The sequence below is a fragment of the Camelina sativa genome, chromosome 1 (genome assembly GCF_030686135.1).
Source record: "Camelina sativa cultivar CO46 ecotype springtype chromosome 1, ASM3068613v1".
Lineage (NCBI taxonomy): Eukaryota > Viridiplantae > Streptophyta > Magnoliopsida > Brassicales > Brassicaceae > Camelina > Camelina sativa.
This window is the reverse complement of record NC_141880.1, coordinates 5,083,361-5,100,931: the sequence shown is the minus strand read 5'-3', so window position 1 is coordinate 5,100,931 and position 17,571 is coordinate 5,083,361. Positions and strand designations below refer to the sequence as shown.

At 35.6% G+C, this 17,571-nt stretch overlaps 4 protein-coding genes across 12 annotated transcripts; 3 read left to right on the top strand and 1 right to left on the bottom strand.

The window, feature by feature from the left end:
- Window positions 1-2,738: 2,738 nt before the first annotated feature.
- Window positions 2,739-5,465, bottom strand: LOC104777328 (organic cation/carnitine transporter 7). 3 transcript variants are annotated; one of them, XM_010501563.3, is made up of 5 exons: window positions 5,172-5,465; window positions 4,617-4,895; window positions 4,082-4,319; window positions 3,455-3,995; window positions 2,739-3,358 (listed from the first exon to the last, which is right to left on the bottom strand). In XM_010501563.3, the coding sequence occupies exons 2-5, from the start codon at window positions 4,877-4,879 to the stop codon at window positions 2,904-2,906; spliced, it is 1,497 nt and encodes a 498-aa protein (XP_010499865.2). In that variant the 5' UTR covers window positions 4,880-4,895; window positions 5,172-5,465; the 3' UTR covers window positions 2,739-2,903. The 3 variants fall into 3 exon arrangements, with proteins under 3 accessions (XP_010499865.2, XP_087355675.1, XP_087355637.1); XM_087499549.1 differs by having other exon boundaries at window positions 4,617-4,932; window positions 5,172-5,359; XM_087499511.1 differs by lacking the exon at window positions 5,172-5,465 and having other exon boundaries at window positions 4,617-5,027.
- Window positions 5,466-6,763: 1,298 nt separating this feature from the next.
- Window positions 6,764-8,611, top strand: LOC104777318 (nucleolin 1-like). 3 transcript variants are annotated; one of them, XM_087508495.1, is made up of 7 exons: window positions 6,764-7,034; window positions 7,139-7,298; window positions 7,418-7,588; window positions 7,671-7,814; window positions 7,911-8,135; window positions 8,221-8,254; window positions 8,361-8,611. In XM_087508495.1, exons 2-7 carry the CDS (start codon window positions 7,276-7,278, stop codon window positions 8,394-8,396), a joined length of 633 nt encoding a protein of 210 aa, XP_087364621.1. In that variant the 5' UTR covers window positions 6,764-7,034; window positions 7,139-7,275; the 3' UTR covers window positions 8,397-8,611. The 3 variants fall into 3 exon arrangements, with proteins under 3 accessions (XP_087364621.1, XP_087364614.1, XP_087364617.1); XM_087508488.1 differs by having other exon boundaries at window positions 6,895-7,034; window positions 7,139-7,296; window positions 8,221-8,536; XM_087508491.1 differs by lacking the exon at window positions 6,764-7,034 and having other exon boundaries at window positions 7,145-7,298; window positions 8,221-8,536.
- A 2,554-nt stretch (window positions 8,612-11,165) lies between these two features.
- Window positions 11,166-14,473, top strand: LOC104777295 (myb family transcription factor PHL6). Of its 4 annotated transcripts, none has more exons than XM_010501512.3 (9): window positions 11,166-11,642; window positions 12,003-12,088; window positions 12,208-12,869; window positions 13,016-13,223; window positions 13,358-13,434; window positions 13,519-13,558; window positions 13,683-13,755; window positions 13,845-13,914; window positions 13,997-14,473. In XM_010501512.3, the coding sequence occupies exons 3-9, from the start codon at window positions 12,294-12,296 to the stop codon at window positions 14,291-14,293; spliced, it is 1,341 nt and encodes a 446-aa protein (XP_010499814.1). In that variant the 5' UTR covers window positions 11,166-11,642; window positions 12,003-12,088; window positions 12,208-12,293; the 3' UTR covers window positions 14,294-14,473. The 4 variants fall into 4 exon arrangements, with proteins under 4 accessions (XP_010499814.1, XP_010499823.1, XP_010499830.1 ...); XM_010501521.3 differs by having other exon boundaries at window positions 11,209-11,637; XM_010501528.3 differs by lacking the exon at window positions 12,003-12,088 and having other exon boundaries at window positions 11,278-11,642.
- Window positions 14,446-17,171, top strand: LOC104777291 (uncharacterized). 2 transcript variants are annotated; one of them, XM_087451462.1, is made up of 3 exons: window positions 14,446-14,816; window positions 15,166-16,662; window positions 16,758-17,171. In XM_087451462.1, the coding sequence occupies exons 2-3, from the start codon at window positions 15,396-15,398 to the stop codon at window positions 17,003-17,005; spliced, it is 1,515 nt and encodes a 504-aa protein (XP_087307588.1). In that variant the 5' UTR covers window positions 14,446-14,816; window positions 15,166-15,395; the 3' UTR covers window positions 17,006-17,171. The 2 variants fall into 2 exon arrangements, with proteins under 2 accessions (XP_087307588.1, XP_010499809.2); XM_010501507.3 differs by having other exon boundaries at window positions 14,640-14,816; window positions 15,171-16,662.
- Window positions 17,172-17,571: the final 400 nt, after the last annotated feature.

Genomic DNA, 17,571 nt, shown 5'->3' with positions numbered 1-17,571 from the left:
TGTAATTTTATTTGCTTTATTTATTTGAAATTTAATTAATCAAAATTCTTTTAGAATTTAATCAATCAAAATTAGTTATTGTAAAAATAAATATCTGTTAATATGTATAATACTTTACAGTTTATATAATATTATTTAATTTTTATCCACCAATTTGAAGTTAGTTAGTTTCGCTCAGAATCTATTAGCTATTAAAAATAAAATAAAAAATAATAGTTAGTTTTGTATATGAGTCTAAAAGTTAGTGTTGGTTTTAACTTTTAACTCTTTTTATATAAAATTAAGTTTTAAGATATTTTGTTTGTGCTTTTAGACCAACCCGCAAAAATACATAAGTGTACTAATATTAACTCAAATTCTCGTGGATATTTTTCAGTCTAGGTTTGTGAATATTTTTGTTTGTGTATATTTTTCATTGTACCGCAAAAATATATAAGTGTACCGCATTGTTTGTGTATTTTTTCAGTCTAGGTTTAAATCCGTGGATAAATAAAATTTTCCATAAAGTATTGTTGTTTATTTAGTATTGTGCGTATGTAAAATTGCTAAAATTGGTATTTACACAGATTTTAGTTTATTATCACAAAGTTAGTAACATTGTTGATATTATTCCTATATGAATAAATTTGATGTACTCAATATTTAAATTGTGCAGGACATATATTTGTATTTGACATCATAACTCTATAAATGACACATCTTTTTTAGTCAAAAAAACATACATCACTTGTGGAGGTTAAAACAAAATACATATAAAATCATACATTGTTAGTTTATTTTTCTGTTTTTATCCATGACATCAATGGCTCAATCCATTTTAAACAACTTATAAAAACAAAACATGTGTGATGGAAAATCATTTATTAGTATTTTGCAAAATCTTTGGAAATAAATTTGCCAAACAAATTTTGGAAATTAAACATTGACAAAAGGTAAGAAGTTATAGTTTATTTTTTCACTACAACATTTAAAACTTGTAATTAAAAAAGAAAATAAAAATTGATTTTGTTCAGATATTTTAGGAAAACATGTATACCCGATTTTTGCTTAATTATTTTGATTATTATTACTATTATTAATTCCTAATTACAATAGCATGAAATATAAATATTTCTCAACTCCAAGCCTACTTTGTCAAAACTGCTGCAAAAATGTTAATATAGATATGTGATCATAAATACTAAATTGGATCGACTGAACAAATAATATTCATTTTTACTTACTTATTTATGTTATGTATCTCTTAATTAATCATATTAGATGATTGACAAAATAATAATAATAATAATAATCAAAGATCAAATCCTTGACTTTATTCTTGTTAATTAACACAATCTGTGATCCTAAATACTATAATGGATCGATTGACCAAAGAATATTTTAATCAGTTTATAAATCCATCCATTTACATTTATGCCCACCAAACAACTTTTTTATACAGACCAATAATAATTATAAAAAAATAGAGGTGGGGAACGAAGAAGTTTCAAAATTCAAATAACTTGAACGGAATACATTAATAAGGGTAAAATTAGAATTTTTTTTTTAAGAGATTGTAGGTATGAAAATGAAAATATTTAATTTTTCAAGTATTAAATTATCCGTTTTTATTAATATGAATATGATTTTTTAACAAAAAAACCGGATATTAAATTTCCAAATAAAAAATAGATAAAATATTTTTTAACTTTTTTTGCTCAGAGAAAATAAAAAGAGTTATATTACTTTACGTTTTTAATATAGGTTTTCCTTTTTAATATAGGTTTTCAGATTAAGTTGTATGCCAAAGATGGAGCAGAAGTTACATAATGGATTATCATAACTTCTACTGGGTACTCTTTTTCGTATAGTATTGTTGGTTACTAAATGCCCAAAATTCTATGAGAAAGAGTCCTAAAAGTCTACAATTTATCAAATCAACCAGTCACAGATCATAAGAAAAAAAATCTATGATTATTAATCAGTTCCATTTTCATTAATTTATTTGTTTATTTCATCTTCTTTGATTTTCAGACTTTACACCTGATAGTTAGTTATTAATTTTTGTTTTGCTATTTATCATCTAACTAAATATTAGTATTAGTTAACTAATACAAATCAAAATGTGTACATAATATTTTAAAGATTATTATTTTGCTTATCTCTTATGGCTTTTTTTATCAAGTAATAATTTGTTAATATATACACCAAACAATCCCAAACAAGTCCAGTCACATGAATGAATGGTCAAACTTGTATTATAAAACAATTTACTGTACAATAAATGCAATACTTTGAAGGCTGAGTTGTTGGTATTTTCTGTTCTTTGTGTTAATATATGAATACTCTGAAAATTCAAAAAAAAACTTTTTAATATAAACTGTGTATCAATTATTATCTATATATACATTTTTAGAGTCATTTAGCAAATAAATTCTGGAGTTCCAATATATTTACAAGCATGTCATTCGCATTTATATTTAATTGATAATTTAAACTAAAATATTAAAATTGATTTACCAACTTTGGAAAATCAGAACTGATATTAAATATGTTAATCTAATATTAAACACAATTTTCCATAAAACTCAGATCCTAATTTACTTACTCTGTAGTTCATACATGGATAATTTAGTAATTACTGAACTGCAAAAAGACTGAAAAAGTTGATCGAAAGAAAAGTATCTAAGTACTCACGCTAATATTTCCAAGTGTGTATGATGATTTCGATTTCAAGCCGAATCAGTTGCCCCTTAGTCTTCAAACAAACAATGACTTTGTATAATAATGTTTACACATGAGATATAAATCATATTACTAATCTGTGATGATGTATACAAAATATCTCTATTTGTAATCACTCAAGTTTTTTGTTTTCTTTCCTTCCAACAACTAAATAACTACAATGGTCAAGAAGAATTTGGCTATACAGAAGCTGAAGGTGATTCTTTGGACGCAGAGATACTATCTGTCAGGTCACGACCACTTGTCTCGAAAGGGAATAGACAAACGCAAATTCCTGAGACAAGAATCACAATCTCAAAGAGAAGAACAGCGATCGTCTGATGGCATCCGTGAACTAACCCAACGGCCACCAGTGGACACAAGACTCCTCCAATTCTTCCTACCGAGCTCGCCACTCCTACTCCAGTTGTTCTCACCGCCGTTGGATATATCTCCGGAGCATATATGTAAACCACCGTGAAAGCAGCCGAGATGCATATACGACCGCCAAAGAGAAGAGCAGTAGTTATGAATGGAGATTGATGAGATAACAGAGGAAGAAGGAAAAAGCAACAGGTGAATAACATTGATGCCATTGAAACTTTTCGTCCAAGTCTATCCACCATTGCTGCTGATAACAGTAGACCTGGAACCTCTGAGAGGATTCCACAGATCAAGATAATAAAGATTTAGACTTTTTATCCGATTTGGATTTGCTTGTGCTAACAGAGAACAATATATATGCATGTACCTGCAAAACTGGCGATGAAAACGTCTCTGTAGTTAACGTCGTTTGAATTTAGCAATTTTTTTTCGGTTGGATAGCATCTGTTATGGGAACTGGTCAGCTCGGTGGTGAGAAGGACAACGCCGTAATAAGCAAAAGCATTTCCGAAGAACACAACCCATAATAGCAAAGTCCGATTGATTAGCGTTGGAGATAGAAGAGCTAGTAACGAGAAACCTGGTTCCTTATCAGCTGTTAGTACTGTCTTGGACACTAAAACAGCTTCTCCTACTTCTCCAGGCTTAAGAAGAAGAGTCTTTTCTGTTGGAAGGTTTTTATTCTCTTCCAGCTCGGTGTCCAACTCTGAACTGAGATCACCCGGGGGTAGTTTGGTTCCATTCATTCTCGCAATCTTCTCTAATATAGAAAGGGCTTCAGCTTTCCGGCCTTGTAGGATTAAGTAACGAGGAGACTCCGATGTCCACCTATAGAACAGAAGAAGCAACGATGAAGGTATAGAAGAGAGTGCAAGTAACCACCTCCAGCCCAATCTTGGCATGACTAACTGCAAAAAAAATCATCAAGGTGATGTGAAAAGCTAGCGTCCAATTTGTACTGGAAAAACAAAGCAAAGAAAGGCATGTGTTGTACCCAAGCGAGGGAAGCTTCAAATATGGTTCCAACGGTCCAGAAAGCTGAGAAAACAACCATCCAAGTCCCTCGGCTTGGTGCAGGTATGAATTCAAGATACCAGGAAGCAAGAACAGGACCTCCTCCCAACCCGAGACCAACCAAACATCGGAGAATGATCAACCACGTGTAGCTTGGTGAAAATAAGCTCAAGAAACCAGCTACAAAAGTCACCACTGCAGTTATAATAAATCCTTTCCTGAGGAAGATAAGGCACAAGCATCAAATTAGAATGAAGCCACAATGCGTCATAAACAGAAGATATGACCCCTAACCAAAAAAAGTCTTCTTTTTTTATCATTGATGAACATTGACAAGATACATAGAAGCTCAAGGAAGGAAGCGTCATGGACTGAACATACAACTTCAGAGATAATACAATTCAAGAGTTATAAGGAATCATATGAACAAACAGAACAATTCAGCCCCTTTTTAGACAATCTATGAGCAAAGGGCCCATACTAGACCAAACAAGATTCAATAAAGAAGTAGTTACCTGCGGCCATGTTTGTCAGAAACAATGCCCCAAGAGTAAGCCCCAATGAGCATACCAGCAAAAACAACGCTGGTTATAAAGCTTTCCTGCCGAGAAGAGAGATTCCAAAGCGACTGAACAGCAGGTCCGACGAAAGAGAGAAGCATCATCTCCATGGCCTCTCCAATCCAACCCATCCCAGCGTAAGCAAGGACGTAGAGTTGGAACTTACCAAATCCCATCGCCACAAGAGCTTCATCAACTGTGAAACTAGGTTTCCCCATCTGCCATTTCAAAAATCTGGAGGAAAAAAAAAAAAAAAAAAAAGAACAAGAAACTGACAACAAGAACCATTATAATCACATTCCAAGAGGGGAAGGTTTGATCACGAAGCAAAAAGGGGAAGTAAATCCCAATAATCACATTCCAAGAGGGAAAGGTTTGATCAGGAAGTAAATCCCAAATTTAACCCATTGAAATCATGAATGTTAACGCATCACACGCATGGGGACATTACTGTGTCTGGATTTCAAAAAGTCTTGTAATTGACAAAAAGAAAGATCACAAAAATCGAACCTGAAGCAACAAAAAATGCAGATCTTCTTTCTCCAAGTTTTCAGGACAATGAAATTAGAATTGTAAGAGAAATTATCACAAAGTCAACGGCATTGAATCGACGAATGGAATAATAAACCGTAAATGAAGGTCACTGGCCTGTTAGGCCAAAGAAAACATGTGAAATGTTGTCAATCTCTGTGGTCTTTGTACGTACACCGAGGCTGACCGGACTAAAACGTGTGTGAGACAATAACCGAACTTCAAGTCTCCGTTGAATCGTTGTATGTATGTGTCTCTTCTTGTCCGAAACCTTCTTCTTTTCTTTTTTTTTTTGGCAATAACCGAATTTTTTTTGGGCCTTATTATAAAAACCCAAATTTATATAAGGACTCTTTTACAAAGCCCATTTGTTTTCTCTAGTTAAGATGTGTTAAAGGAACTGTACTTGACTAATGTGAATGGACCCAACTCTTGTACAAGACTAAACCAAAACATAGGACAAAAGTGGGTCACCTTTTGTGGGACTATAGTCTATAGAGATAGATTGAGGTGTATTGGCAAAATGCAAATTGTGAATTGGATTTATCAAACCTTTAATGAAAAATACACTTTTATTCTATTATACTAAAATATATATATACAACCTAGTCTGATGAGATTCGAGAATTAGGGAAGTAATAAGATAGGATGTGTTAAAGTAATTGAAGGTTACCCCACCAACCAATTATTACTTATAAGGATTGAGACGTTCTACCACTTGATGATCCCTCGAGTTTTTCTTCACTTCCCACTCTATCTTTGTCTTGTTTCGAAATTGCTTTCAATAGTCTAAAAACTCGTAATTTTTGCAAGGAGAGAACTACAAGTTTCAATTTCATTACCATTTTTCACATAAAATCTTTACCTTTATATATAGAAAAAAAACAACCAGAATATTGTATTTGTAAATTAGACACACATATCATTCTATACTAGAAAAAGCTCAGCAAAATGATGTACCGTAGAAGTGTATAATCTATTAAAGTTATTCAGCTGGTATATTATTAGATGGAGCAATGCTTTAAATTCTTCTAGTTGTCAATAAACCAAAACCAAGTCGTTTGTTTTATTTGTTCTAATTGAAAACATATTACTTTCTAAGCTTCATGTTAGTTTATTTATACTTTCTAATCAGAGATACCAGATACTCATTTGAATAAAAATACCCTCAAGATAAATTCATTTAACACAATAATGTTAGTAGTTTATTTTATAAAACTAAGGGTGCAAATGGTTGCTTAAAATTGAAAAAATTTGTTGAACAAAATTGGGTTGAATAATATTCAACTCATTCATCTTCAAAATAGTAGCTGAACAAGTTGAACACTGTAGGATTAGTTTATTTTTTCAACTTTTTAAGTTGAATCAGCCGAATAACTTTTTCCATCATTTTCAACTTTTTCAATGCAAATGGTGAAAATTGGCTGAATATTTTTTTTCATTGCAACCATTTGCACCCTAAATAACTCGATGACCCTGTTGACGATATGGGCTAGTCCAGGCCTGAAGTAAATTGAAGACCCAAACGGGTTGTTTTTAGATATACACGAGAAGGATACAGTTTTTTACCTGCCCAAACGGGGTCAATTGCTAGTAATAATAAAAGAACGGAAAAGAAAAAGAAAAACCTAAAGCTCTAGAACCGAAAAGGATCTTTTTACGCCCTCTCGGAAACCTAGCGGAGTCGCATCTTCTCAACTTCTCAATGGACGGATCCGCCATCAATCCTTAATTATGGTTTCTTATAATCTCTCTGTTTCTCAGTTCGAAGTTTCTGATTAGATCTGTTGTACCTTAGGGTGTGGAATTGAACGATAGTGACGTAGGCATTCGGAGAAGCAGGTACGTACAAAATTGATTTTTTTGTTGTTGTTGAGATGTGTACCTGTAAGATGTGTTGTTGTTCTGCATGTTAATAATAATAATATTATTAACTGCAATTGCAGTAGCAGCATGATGAGCGATTGCAATTGCAGTAGGATGTTGAGCAGGATTTACGTTGAGGGATACGACACTTCGCTCTCTGGCTATGATTTCGTTGAGGGTATGAGAAAACACTTCGCTTCATGTGGAGATGTGATGCATGTTCATATTCCCGGATACCGTGTGAGCAGCGTCCCCAGTATTCTCAACAGATTTGTTTGTGGCGTCTTCCTCCACTTCTTTCACAAAAAGTTGAAATGCAATTTGCTTATAAACAAACACTCTTTGTATTTGTTTTACAGTTTTGCCTTGGTTTATCTTCGGGGAGAAGGTGCAGAAGAGAAGGCGTTGAAACTTAGTGGGAGTGACATGGGAGGACACAAGGTAGTCGCTAAGCCTTGCCCGTTTAACGCCACTGACCTTGACCCTGTGCTCTCTCTTACAAGAGACTCAGACAATAGCCGACAGTTCATGTAACTTGTTTCGTTTTAACTTTTTTTTTGGATCTGTAAGATATGTTGCTGTCATGTTAATAATATGCAATCAAATTATTAGGATGGGAGTTACGGGATTTGACATTTCGCTTCATGCGCCTCATGTCGAGCATGCGCTGCTTGTACATTTCTCTCAATGTGGACGTGTCCTGAGTGCTTGTGCTCCTCCTGCTGACATAGAAGAATGCGAAGGTGTTCTCGACAGGTTTGTGGCCTCTTTCTCCCAATGTTTTTTTTCCCAACTCTCATATGTTATCAAATGCTAACCAAAGATTTGTTTTCGTACGTTGGTTTTTTATAGCATAGCTACCGTTACTTTAGAGGGACAAGCTGCCGTAGAGAAGGCGCTGCAACTATGTGGATGTGATGTCGTAGAGAAGGCGCTGCAACTATGTGGATGTGATGTGAAAGGATTGGGTTTTTTTCAAGTTACTGGAGTTTGTCCGCCCCCAAAAAGGACGCTCCCCATCATGACGCCACCCTGGATGTGGACGGACGGCAGCCTCATGATTCGTCGTCCGGATATGTACATGAATTTGATTCCTGATCCTGTATTCTTGGTAACAAAGGAAAACCTCTCGTTAATTCATTCGTGCTTTGTTTTATTTTAGGCCAAGGATGAGTCGAAGAACGGACGGCAGCATCGTGTTTACTCCTCCTCCCCGCATATACATGAATTTGATTCTTGATCTTTTATTGTGGGCAAGAATATAGGAAATCCTCTCATTAATTCGTTCTTGCTTTGTTTTAGGCCAAATTATGGAGAAGAAAAGATGACGGCGAGTGAGAAGAAGAAGGCTACTCTGGCGAAAGTTCTCCTTCTCCTGGGATACGACGTAGCAGCTCTTTGCTGTTTTCTGTTTATTACCCTTTTTTTATAAAAAAAAAAAATCTGTCTGGAGCTTAAAAATAAGCTCACTTTATCAACAATCTCTGCCTTCATTGTAACTTGTTTTTATCTGGATTTTTAAGATAAGCCCAGTAAATAATTATTTGCTTTCATTTACTACCCGTAACCGCATCGTCACTGTTCGTCTCCACGGGACAATTCTCTTTTACCGAATCCGAATCGTTCTCTACTACTGCACATACAATCGTATTCAGGATAACCTTTTACTCTATCATTCTCTACTGCACAATCATCTTCAGGATGTTCCTTCTCGATTCTTCTCACTTCCTGTCCTCTTGCAAACAAAAAAAACCCATTAATTAAACTCTCAATATACTTAACACAAAGGTCGTTCGTTGTTTTACTACTTAGTTTACCTCTTGTTTCTTGTGCTATGTTCCATGTTAAGCTGTAGAGGAACCAAACTATTACGCAATGCTCCATTCATCAACATTTCTTTATCTTCTAATGAGCTATCTTCCTTAATTCTCCCTAACTTCTTTAATTTGCCTCTTTCTTCCAATCGCAAAATTAGGGCTCGGGGCTAAAACCGCTCGACTATCTCCAACATTCATCACATGAACATCTTCTCCTTTCATCAATGTCACTAGAACGCAAGATCCCATCAGTGCTAATTCTGGATTCTCTTTAACCATCAAAGCCCATTTCTTTTTTCTAGTTAAGATGTGTTAAGGAACTGTACTTTTGTTAAGCTGCTAAATAATGTGTTAAGCTGCTAAATAATTGACTAATGTGAGTGGACTCAACTCTTGAACAAGACTAAACACAAACATAGGACAAAAGTGGTCACCTTTTTGTGGGACTTTAGTCTATAGAGATAGATTGAGATATTGGCCAAAATGCAAATTGTGAATTGGATTTATCAAACCTTTAGTGAAAATTACACTTTTATTCTATTATACTAAAAATATATATAAACTAGTATGATGAGATTCGAGAATTAGGGAAGTAATAAGATAGGATGTGTTATAGCGATGGTTACCCCCACCAACCAATTATTACTTAGAAGCGTTTTTGAATTATTGATGTTGCCTAAAAGAATATAAAATATATATATATAAGGATTGAGACGTTCTACCACTTGATGATCCTTCAAGTTTTTCTTCACTTTCCACTCTATCTTTGTCTTGTTTCGAAATTGCTTTCAATAGTCTTATAAACTCGTAATTTTTGCAAGTAGAGAAATACAAGTTTCATTGCCAGTTTTCACATAATTTTGTTTTCATATAGAGAGAAATAAAAAACAGTCAGAATATTACATTTGTAGATTAGACACAATTCACACAAATATTAGAAAGAAAAAAATATCAGCAAATTGATGTACTCTAATAGTATAATATTTTTTTTTTGTTAAGTTATCCAGCTGGTATAGATTGAGCAACGCTTTAATTCTAGACTCTACTTGTCGAAAAACCAAAAACCCAAGTCGCTTGTTTTATTTAGTATCTGCCCAAATATGTTAATTCTAATTGAAAACATGTAATATGTTGTTATTTTTCAGCTTCATGTTAGTTTATACTTCCAAATCCATCAGAGATTACAAGATTTGATAGTACCATTTAAAATTTAATACTAATTAATTTATAGGGGTGAATCAAAACGTAAGCCTCAGCCTTTCACTTCATTAATATATACGTTCAAGATATAATAAAACAGGTAAAAAGCATTTGGTGAGCTCATTCTCTCTAATCTCTATGATGAGCTTTAGATTTCAACATTATCTTAATTATGTGGTAAAGAATAGAGACAAAATGAAAGTGGATCGGTCTGTGTGGCTGAAGCTTTAGATATATATATATCTGTAATATGTCCCACAGCTTAGTATAGTTTTTGTCTTTCTTTTTGGAAGGTTAATGATCATTAATTTGCTACTTAAAGAAATCATATTTTACTATAATGCAATAGAGATCCGTCACTATCATTTTTGCCCACCGCTTGTACTCACTATTCGCTTCTCAATTAGTTGTGTTTTTTCTTGTAGTTTCACGTTTGTTCTTAGAAAACTACCAAAGATATTTATCAATAAGCAACTTTTTGTAAAATCATCACTTACTATATTATTGTGTCGTTCGTATTTGAAGTACACACAAAGACCCATTCGTATTTAACAACTACACATCGAATATAAAAGTAATGTATATTTTTGTTTGTTTGTTAATAAAAAAAAAAAACAAAGTTGACATTTAGAAGATACTCAGCTTCCTTGTACTACTAGAGAACTCCAATCCTTGCAAAAGAAGTTGTGTTGAACTTAAATAATTACTTATCAAATTATAAACGTAAGGAACATCTCCTCTTTGTAAAATACACACACATACAAACATAAAATACCTCCAACTATTAGTCTATTTATTATGTTAAAAAAAATATATGTAAAATATTCAGAACTAACTGAACCAAAAATCAAAAATCAAAAATAAAGCTTGCAAATTAAGCAGAATTGACCAGATGAATCACCAATTAAGAAAATTGGATAAAAATACCCTCAAGATGATTCATTTTAACACAATAATGTAGTTAGTTCCTAAACTAATAGTATAACTTGTGATTGACCAACGATGATTAGGAAGAGAAAATGAAAGAGAGTTTATTATGTAAGTGACGACATCAAATTTATTATTAAAAAAAAAAAAAAAAACATAAGATAAAGTAAAATAAAAGAAGCGTGTGGCAAAACGCACGACCACTTGGCTCCTACGTGGCAGATGAGCTAACGGATCGAATTGGTTCGTAAGCCACACGCGAGGCAATCACGCGTGGGAAGGTCCAGCGAGACGGAGACCAATGAAGCAAAGCCAACAGTACACTTCTCTACTCTTCCTCGATGGCGATTCGTGTAGGCCAAATCGTCGTCGTCGTCTTCTTCTTCCATTAAACCCATCTCTTCTTCTTCTTCTTCTTTTGTTGCTAGGGATTTAACTTCATCTCTTTACATATGTGTTCTCTCTGATTTTTCGTGTTTTCCCCCACTGAGAAAGTTTCAATTTTTTTTTTGGCTTCTGATGTCACATTTGGTGATTTTTTAAGGGATGATCCCTATAAGGCTATGACCCTATGCTATGAAGTGGTTAGGAGGCAGGAAGTATAGAAAAAGTTGAAAACTTTATCATCCTCTCAGGTCAGGTCCGTTTCTATCGCCTTGTCGTCCTTTGCTTAAATTTGCTTTTCGATTTATCTCTGTGACTCCGTCGTACTACTACTTGTCAGTCTCAGCATTCTGGATTTAGATTTCCCTCTGATTTCTCTTTTCGTTTCTGTACCGTAGTCATCGTGTCTTGTCAATACCTTTTTGATTCCTCTTTGCCAAGTTTTAAAGGTTTCTTGTGTCGGTTCCCTCGTTTTGTATTTTCTTGAATATCAACTACATTTAATCGTTGCTCCTTTCAATGTCGTCTGTATTGTTATATGGTGAATCTCAATCTCGGGTGTCTAAGTCTTAACAAATAAAAAATTATCCTTTTTATTGTTGCTCCGCTTCCACAGTTTTGAGTTCCCAAGTAACATTTCAACTTGTCAAGTTTGCTTGGATTTAGATCCGGTTCGGTGTGACTCAGCCAAGATGGATCACTGTATGATTTCTGTTATGCCTTGTTCTGAAAGTTAACTAAACTAACTGAACTCAATCATGTTTATTGACTCCAACATTCTTATGCTAATTATCTTCACCTATTAATGTTTTGCTTCTCAGCGGCTTGAAGGCTAACACTGCAAACTTATGGCGGATCTTGATTGTTGATGTAAGAAACCGATTCGGCAAGTTCATCAAAAGCAATCATGAACAGACATAGCCTTGTCTCAACGGCACCAAATGAATGCAATAAAGGAGTTGGTCAAGCTTGCTTGTCTTCTCTACCTCCGGTGCATAACTTTCTGAATGTCCAGCCAGAAACCCGGAAATCTCCCTTCATAAGATCACAATCTCCAGATTCACCTGGTCAGCTATGGTCTAAGAATACTTCTCAGAGCACCTTCTCTCGGTCTTCAACCTTCTGCACAAACCTCTACCTGTCATCATCTTCTACCTCTGAGACTCAAAAACATCTAGGAAACAGCCTTCCTTTCCTCCCTGATCCCTCCTCTTACAGCCACTCAGCCTCTGGAGTGGAGTCTGCAAGATCTCCATCTGTTTTCACTGAGGATTTGGGCAATCCATATGGTGGAGGAGACAACTCTGGATCGCTTGTCAAAGATTTCCTTAATCTTTCCGGGGATGCTTGTTCTGATGGCGGTTTTCATGATTTTGGCTGTTCGAATGACAGCTACTGTTTATCAGATCAAATGGAGTTGCAGTTCCTGTCTGATGAACTTGAGCTGGCCATCACAGACCGTGCTGAAACTCCCAGGCTTGATGTAAGTTAATCTCAGTCTTGTACATCTCTTATGAGTTTGCATCAGTTACTTTGCAAAGCTATGACAAATAGTGTGAAAATTTTATGACTTTCGGCCTTTGCTGTTAATACCTAGAGTGTGAAAATTTTAGTTTCTGGTTGATACAGGAGATCTATGAAACGCCATTGGCTTCGTCAAATCCAGTTACCAGGTTGAGTCCAAGCCAAAGCTGTGTTGCTGGAGCAGTGTCTATTGACGTAGTTTCATCTCACCCTTCTCCGGGATCAGCAGCCAATCACAAGCCAAGAATGAGATGGACTCCTGAGCTCCACGAGTCTTTTGTAAAGTCGGTGATCAAACTTGAAGGTCCCGAAAGTGAGTTTTTAGATTTATGAGATACGAGTAGGCACTTATAAATTAGACCTCTAGCTACTCTTGTGCTTCTCGTTGGTTCTCTTTTCATCTTTTTTGTCGATAATGCTTAATGCGGTGTTGCTTCAAACATGTAGAGGCCACTCCAAAGGCTGTTCTGAAGCTCATGAATGTTGAGGGCTTGACGATCTATCACGTAAAAAGCCACTTGCAGGTACTAATCAGTTTGAATCTGACTAAGTTAACAAATACATAATACGGAATAATCTGAATATCTCTAAAAATCATGAATTTGCAGAAGTATAGACTAGCCAAGTATATGCCAGAGAAAAAAGAAGGTAAAGCCTCCAACTTGTTATTGTGAATATTGTAAACAGATTCTCTGTTCCTGCATGATCATCAGCCATGATTATGATCTATCAGACAGTTTTTCATCCTATACTTTTCTCGTTTATTTTGCAGAGAAAAAGAATGAGAACTCAGAAGAAAGGAAACTGGCTTTGAGTAACAGTGAAGCTGACGAGAAAAAGAAAGGGTAAAGCATTGTGTTTATCTGCTTCCATGGTTATTCCGCAGACTTTTTTCAACATTATCTCTAAAGTGACTCTCTTTTCCCATGGACAGGGCCATACAGTTAATTGAAGCTCTGCGTATGCAGATGGAAGTTCAGAAGCAATTGCATGAACAGCTTGAGGTAAAACCGACTACGGTTTCTTTACTTCAGCCAAAGAAACGTTCAAGATTCTTAACTATAACGTAAATTGATCAATTTGCAGGTGCAACGGGTGCTTCAGCTGCGAATTGAAGAGCATGCTAAATACTTGGAAAAGATGTTGGAAGAACAACGCAAAACCGGAAGGTTGATTTGTTCTTCTCCTTCTCAGACAGTGTTATCACCTAGTGATGACTCTATACCAGATTCTCAAAACATGTCTAAAACCGAAGCAACTTCTCCTCAGCCGTCACCATCTAAAAAGAAAAAAGCTTCTGAAACCGAAGTCAACAAATGTGAAAGCCCTCAGAAACGTCCCAGGCTTGAGAACAAAGCTGATCTTGAAGGTCCTAATAGGTAGCAAGATTCTTCAAGTATGTAAATATTGTATGTTTTGTGTAATTTGGTTATAGAGAGAATGAGAGATGGTGGTGATCACTCAAAGTAGTTGTTTGTAATGTAGATCTTTATCGTGTAAACTTATAAAGGATCTTGAGGATGTTCCTTTCATTTGCTTGTTATAATTGATAAGTTTGGTCTTTTTAGTCGTGTTTTTCAATTAAAGACATCTGATAAAAACTGAAATCCCAGACTATGCATGTGTGTATAGATCACTAAGAAAATATTATCTTAAGGGTCTCTAATCTTCATATAGTTTTCTATGTCAAAAAGTGATTCTTTTTCTGGTTAACGAAAAGAGAGAGAGAGAGAGAGAGAGAGACTTAAATAGACCTTCATGTATGCAATTACTTACGGGAAGCAAAATAAAAAAAAGTTTTTCACTACTATATATGTATAATCACACCTCTCGCTTGGAAATATTAAAATCAAGGGTTTCGTCGTCTCTTGTAACCGACCACTCGCTTTGACTCGCTTTGACTCAGGTATTCTAACAATGTTAAGTTTTGGTTGGTTCTTCTGTATAAAAGTTGTTTGCTTTGAGCTTCTGTTTTACCATGGAGGAGACGGTGATGGATAATTTTGATAGTTCCTTGAGATGACTATATGGGTTTACCATTTCGTATGACTTGTTTAAGCATTCAAGCTGGTTTCGCTTTTCGTCATTGTAGAGATATTTATTAAAGTTTCTTTTTTTCTTCTTCTTCTCTCGATGAACATGAATGATTTCAATCTTTGAGATAAAGTTAGTGAAATCTGTGTCATATTAAAGCCATTTAGTATTCAATTGTGATGCATGTTCCTGTTTGTTTCAAAAACTGTATTGGATTTAAGTGCAGGTGACGGGCTGGAATCTGAGTTGAGAAAAGCCAGAAATGCTTCCTCTGTATTTTTCTGATTTGAATGTCTGGTACCTTCATGGATGTTCATGACCATGAGTTATCTGTATGGACAAGAAGAAAATTCGGGTTCAATGCAGCTACTGTAAGAAACATATGACTTCCTTCCATTGTCTGAAACACTTGGGTGGTCCCCGTGAACAAGTTCTTATAGAGACGTTTTGAATGATGTTGATGGAGGAAACATCTGGTCATACTCCTAACAGAGTTGGGGAAGTCCAAATGGGTAATGGTCATAAGCGTGAAAGAAGTGAAGAGACTGACAAGCAGGATTTGGTGTCAAACAAAGCCCAAAAGTGGTTCTTCCAAAAATGTGTCAATTTTTCAGCTGTGGATTCCCCAAGTTTCAAAGAAGCTTTGAAGGAAGTGCAAGATCGTGTGAAGAAGATTAAAGATTCATGGGCCATCACTGGGTGCAGCATCTTGTTGGATGCTTGGGTTGACCAGAAAGGCCATGATCTGGTTTCTTTTGTTGCAGATTGTCCAGCTGGGGCAGTGTATCTGACATCCTTTGATGTTTCAGATATTAAAAACGATGTCACTGCCTTAACATCGCTAGTAAATGGGCTCATTGAGGAAGTCGGAGTGCGTAATGTAACTCAGATCATTGCATGTTCAACCTCTGGTTGGGTTGGTGAATTGGGAGAACAATTTGCGAGTCACAACAATGAAGTTTTCTGGTCTGTGAGTCTATCCCATTGTTTTGAGCCTATGCTGCTGAAGATTGTGAAAATGTATTCCTTTGGAGACATACTTGAAAAGGTCAATAGTATCTGGGAGTTCATCAACAATAGTCCCTCGGTTTTGAAAATCTTCAGAGAGCAAAGTCATGGAAAAGACATAACAGTCTCCTCCTCAGAGTTTGAGTTTGTGACGCCATATTTAATACTAGAGAGTATTTTCAAGGCGAAGAAAAACTTGGCAGCCATGTTTGCTTTATCTGATTGGAAGAAAAACTTGAAAGCAATGTCCAATTTGGTGAAAGATTCCTCTTTTTGGAAAAAAGTTGAAAGAGTTGTGAAATGTACATCTCCTCTGATTCACGGTCTACTCTTGTTGTCTACTGCAAACAATCAGCATGTTGGATATATTTATGACACTATGGACAGGATAAAGGAGAGTGTCGCGAGGGAACTCAATCACAGTAAACAATGTTACAAGCCGTTTTGGGATGTGCTTGATGATGTCTGGGACAAGCACCTTCACAATCCTCTTCATGCTGCTGGCTACTTTCTGAACCCGAGTGCTTTCTATTCAACTGATTTTCATCTTGATCCAGAAGTTGCAACTGGTCTTATCTCCTCTCTGCTTCATATGGTACAAGAACGTCACATTCAACTGAAAATTGCCACACAGCTTGATATGTACAGACTCGGTCTAGATTGCTTTAACGAGGCCAGTCAAGCTGATCAGATCTCTGAAATATCTCCAGGTTAGTCTACTTCTTGAGGTAGTTGTTTAATTTGCAAAAACACTTGTGTTGTTGAATTGGTAAGCAAAGGGTTTTGTCGTTTTTTCTCTTTGCAGCTGAGTGGTGGGCTCAAAAGGCAGGCCATCATCCAGAACTACAGAATTTTGCATTTAAGATTCTGAGCCAGACATGTGAAGGTGCTTCGAGGTACAAGCTGAAGAGAAGCTTAGCAGAGAACCTGTTGCTCACTGAAGGAATGAGCCATGGTGAACAACATCATCTGGAAGAATTGGCATACGTTTATTATAATCTTCAGCTACAAATCTCGAAAGGCAAAGCAAGTGAAGAGATTGTGCTGGTGTAACGAGCAGAATTAGGCATCATTGTTCATGTATGCTTTAGTGAGAAACATACGATAGAACCCGAAATCAAAGATTCACCAGGAACAAAATATCTGAACGGTCTTCATGTAGTAGTTTCTTCTTTCATATGTTACAACGAGACACAAGAGTCAAGATCTTTAGCACATAGTGTCTGATCTTACCTACACAACATTTTTGACCTCATCATCATACCTATTAAATATGTTCCTTCTTCTCTAGGCCATGGTATAGATGCTTGAGTTTTGGCGGTCCCTCTACAAGCAATCAAATCCTTCTAACAGTTACTGGCTTCAGTCCAAACTTCATTCTTTACCACAACCTCCTTTAACACAAGAAGCAGATGTGAGAAAAAGGGTTGAGTTTCTCATCACCATTCACCAAAGCGTGCACCTTGAGCAAACAAATGATACTTTGTTCAACTAATTATGTCCAAAAGTGAAGTGTGTTAAACAGCAAAAAAAAGACTCTGCCTTAAACAGAGACTCTCAACGTGGAAGCGAAGGAATTCACTTTCTTGCTCATACTTACACGCTCGCCGCTTCTAGGG

Bases quoted from the DNA above. Each gene is read 5' to 3' on its own strand.
- LOC104777328 (XM_010501563.3), bottom strand. From the start codon at position 4,879: ATGGGGAAACCTAGTTTCACAGTTGATGAAGCTCTTGTGGCGATGGGA. The intron at 4,320-4,616 runs GTAACTACTTCT...TATCTTCCTCAG, and splicing joins TCTGACAAACATGGCCGCAG to GAAAGGATTTATTATAACTG. The intron at 3,359-3,454 runs GTACATGCATAT...GAATCCTCTCAG, and splicing joins TTTCATCGCCAGTTTTGCAG to AGGTTCCAGGTCTACTGTTA.
- LOC104777318 (XM_087508488.1), top strand. From the start codon at position 7,259: ATGTGGAGATGTGATGCATGTTCATATTCCCGGATACC. The intron at 7,297-7,417 runs GTGTGAGCAGCG...TTTGTTTTACAG, and splicing joins TGTTCATATTCCCGGATACC to TTTTGCCTTGGTTTATCTTC. The intron at 7,589-7,670 runs GTAACTTGTTTC...TCAAATTATTAG, and splicing joins GACAATAGCCGACAGTTCAT to GATGGGAGTTACGGGATTTG.
- LOC104777295 (XM_010501512.3), top strand. From the start codon at position 12,294: ATGAACAGACATAGCCTTGTCTCAACGGCACCAAATGAATGCAATAAA. The intron at 13,224-13,357 runs GTGAGTTTTTAG...TCAAACATGTAG, and splicing joins CAAACTTGAAGGTCCCGAAA to AGGCCACTCCAAAGGCTGTT. The intron at 13,435-13,518 runs GTACTAATCAGT...ATGAATTTGCAG, and splicing joins ACGTAAAAAGCCACTTGCAG to AAGTATAGACTAGCCAAGTA.
- LOC104777291 (XM_087451462.1), top strand. From the start codon at position 15,396: ATGATGTTGATGGAGGAAACATCTGGTCATACTCCTAACAGAGTTGGG. The intron at 16,663-16,757 runs GTTAGTCTACTT...TTCTCTTTGCAG, and splicing joins GATCTCTGAAATATCTCCAG to CTGAGTGGTGGGCTCAAAAG.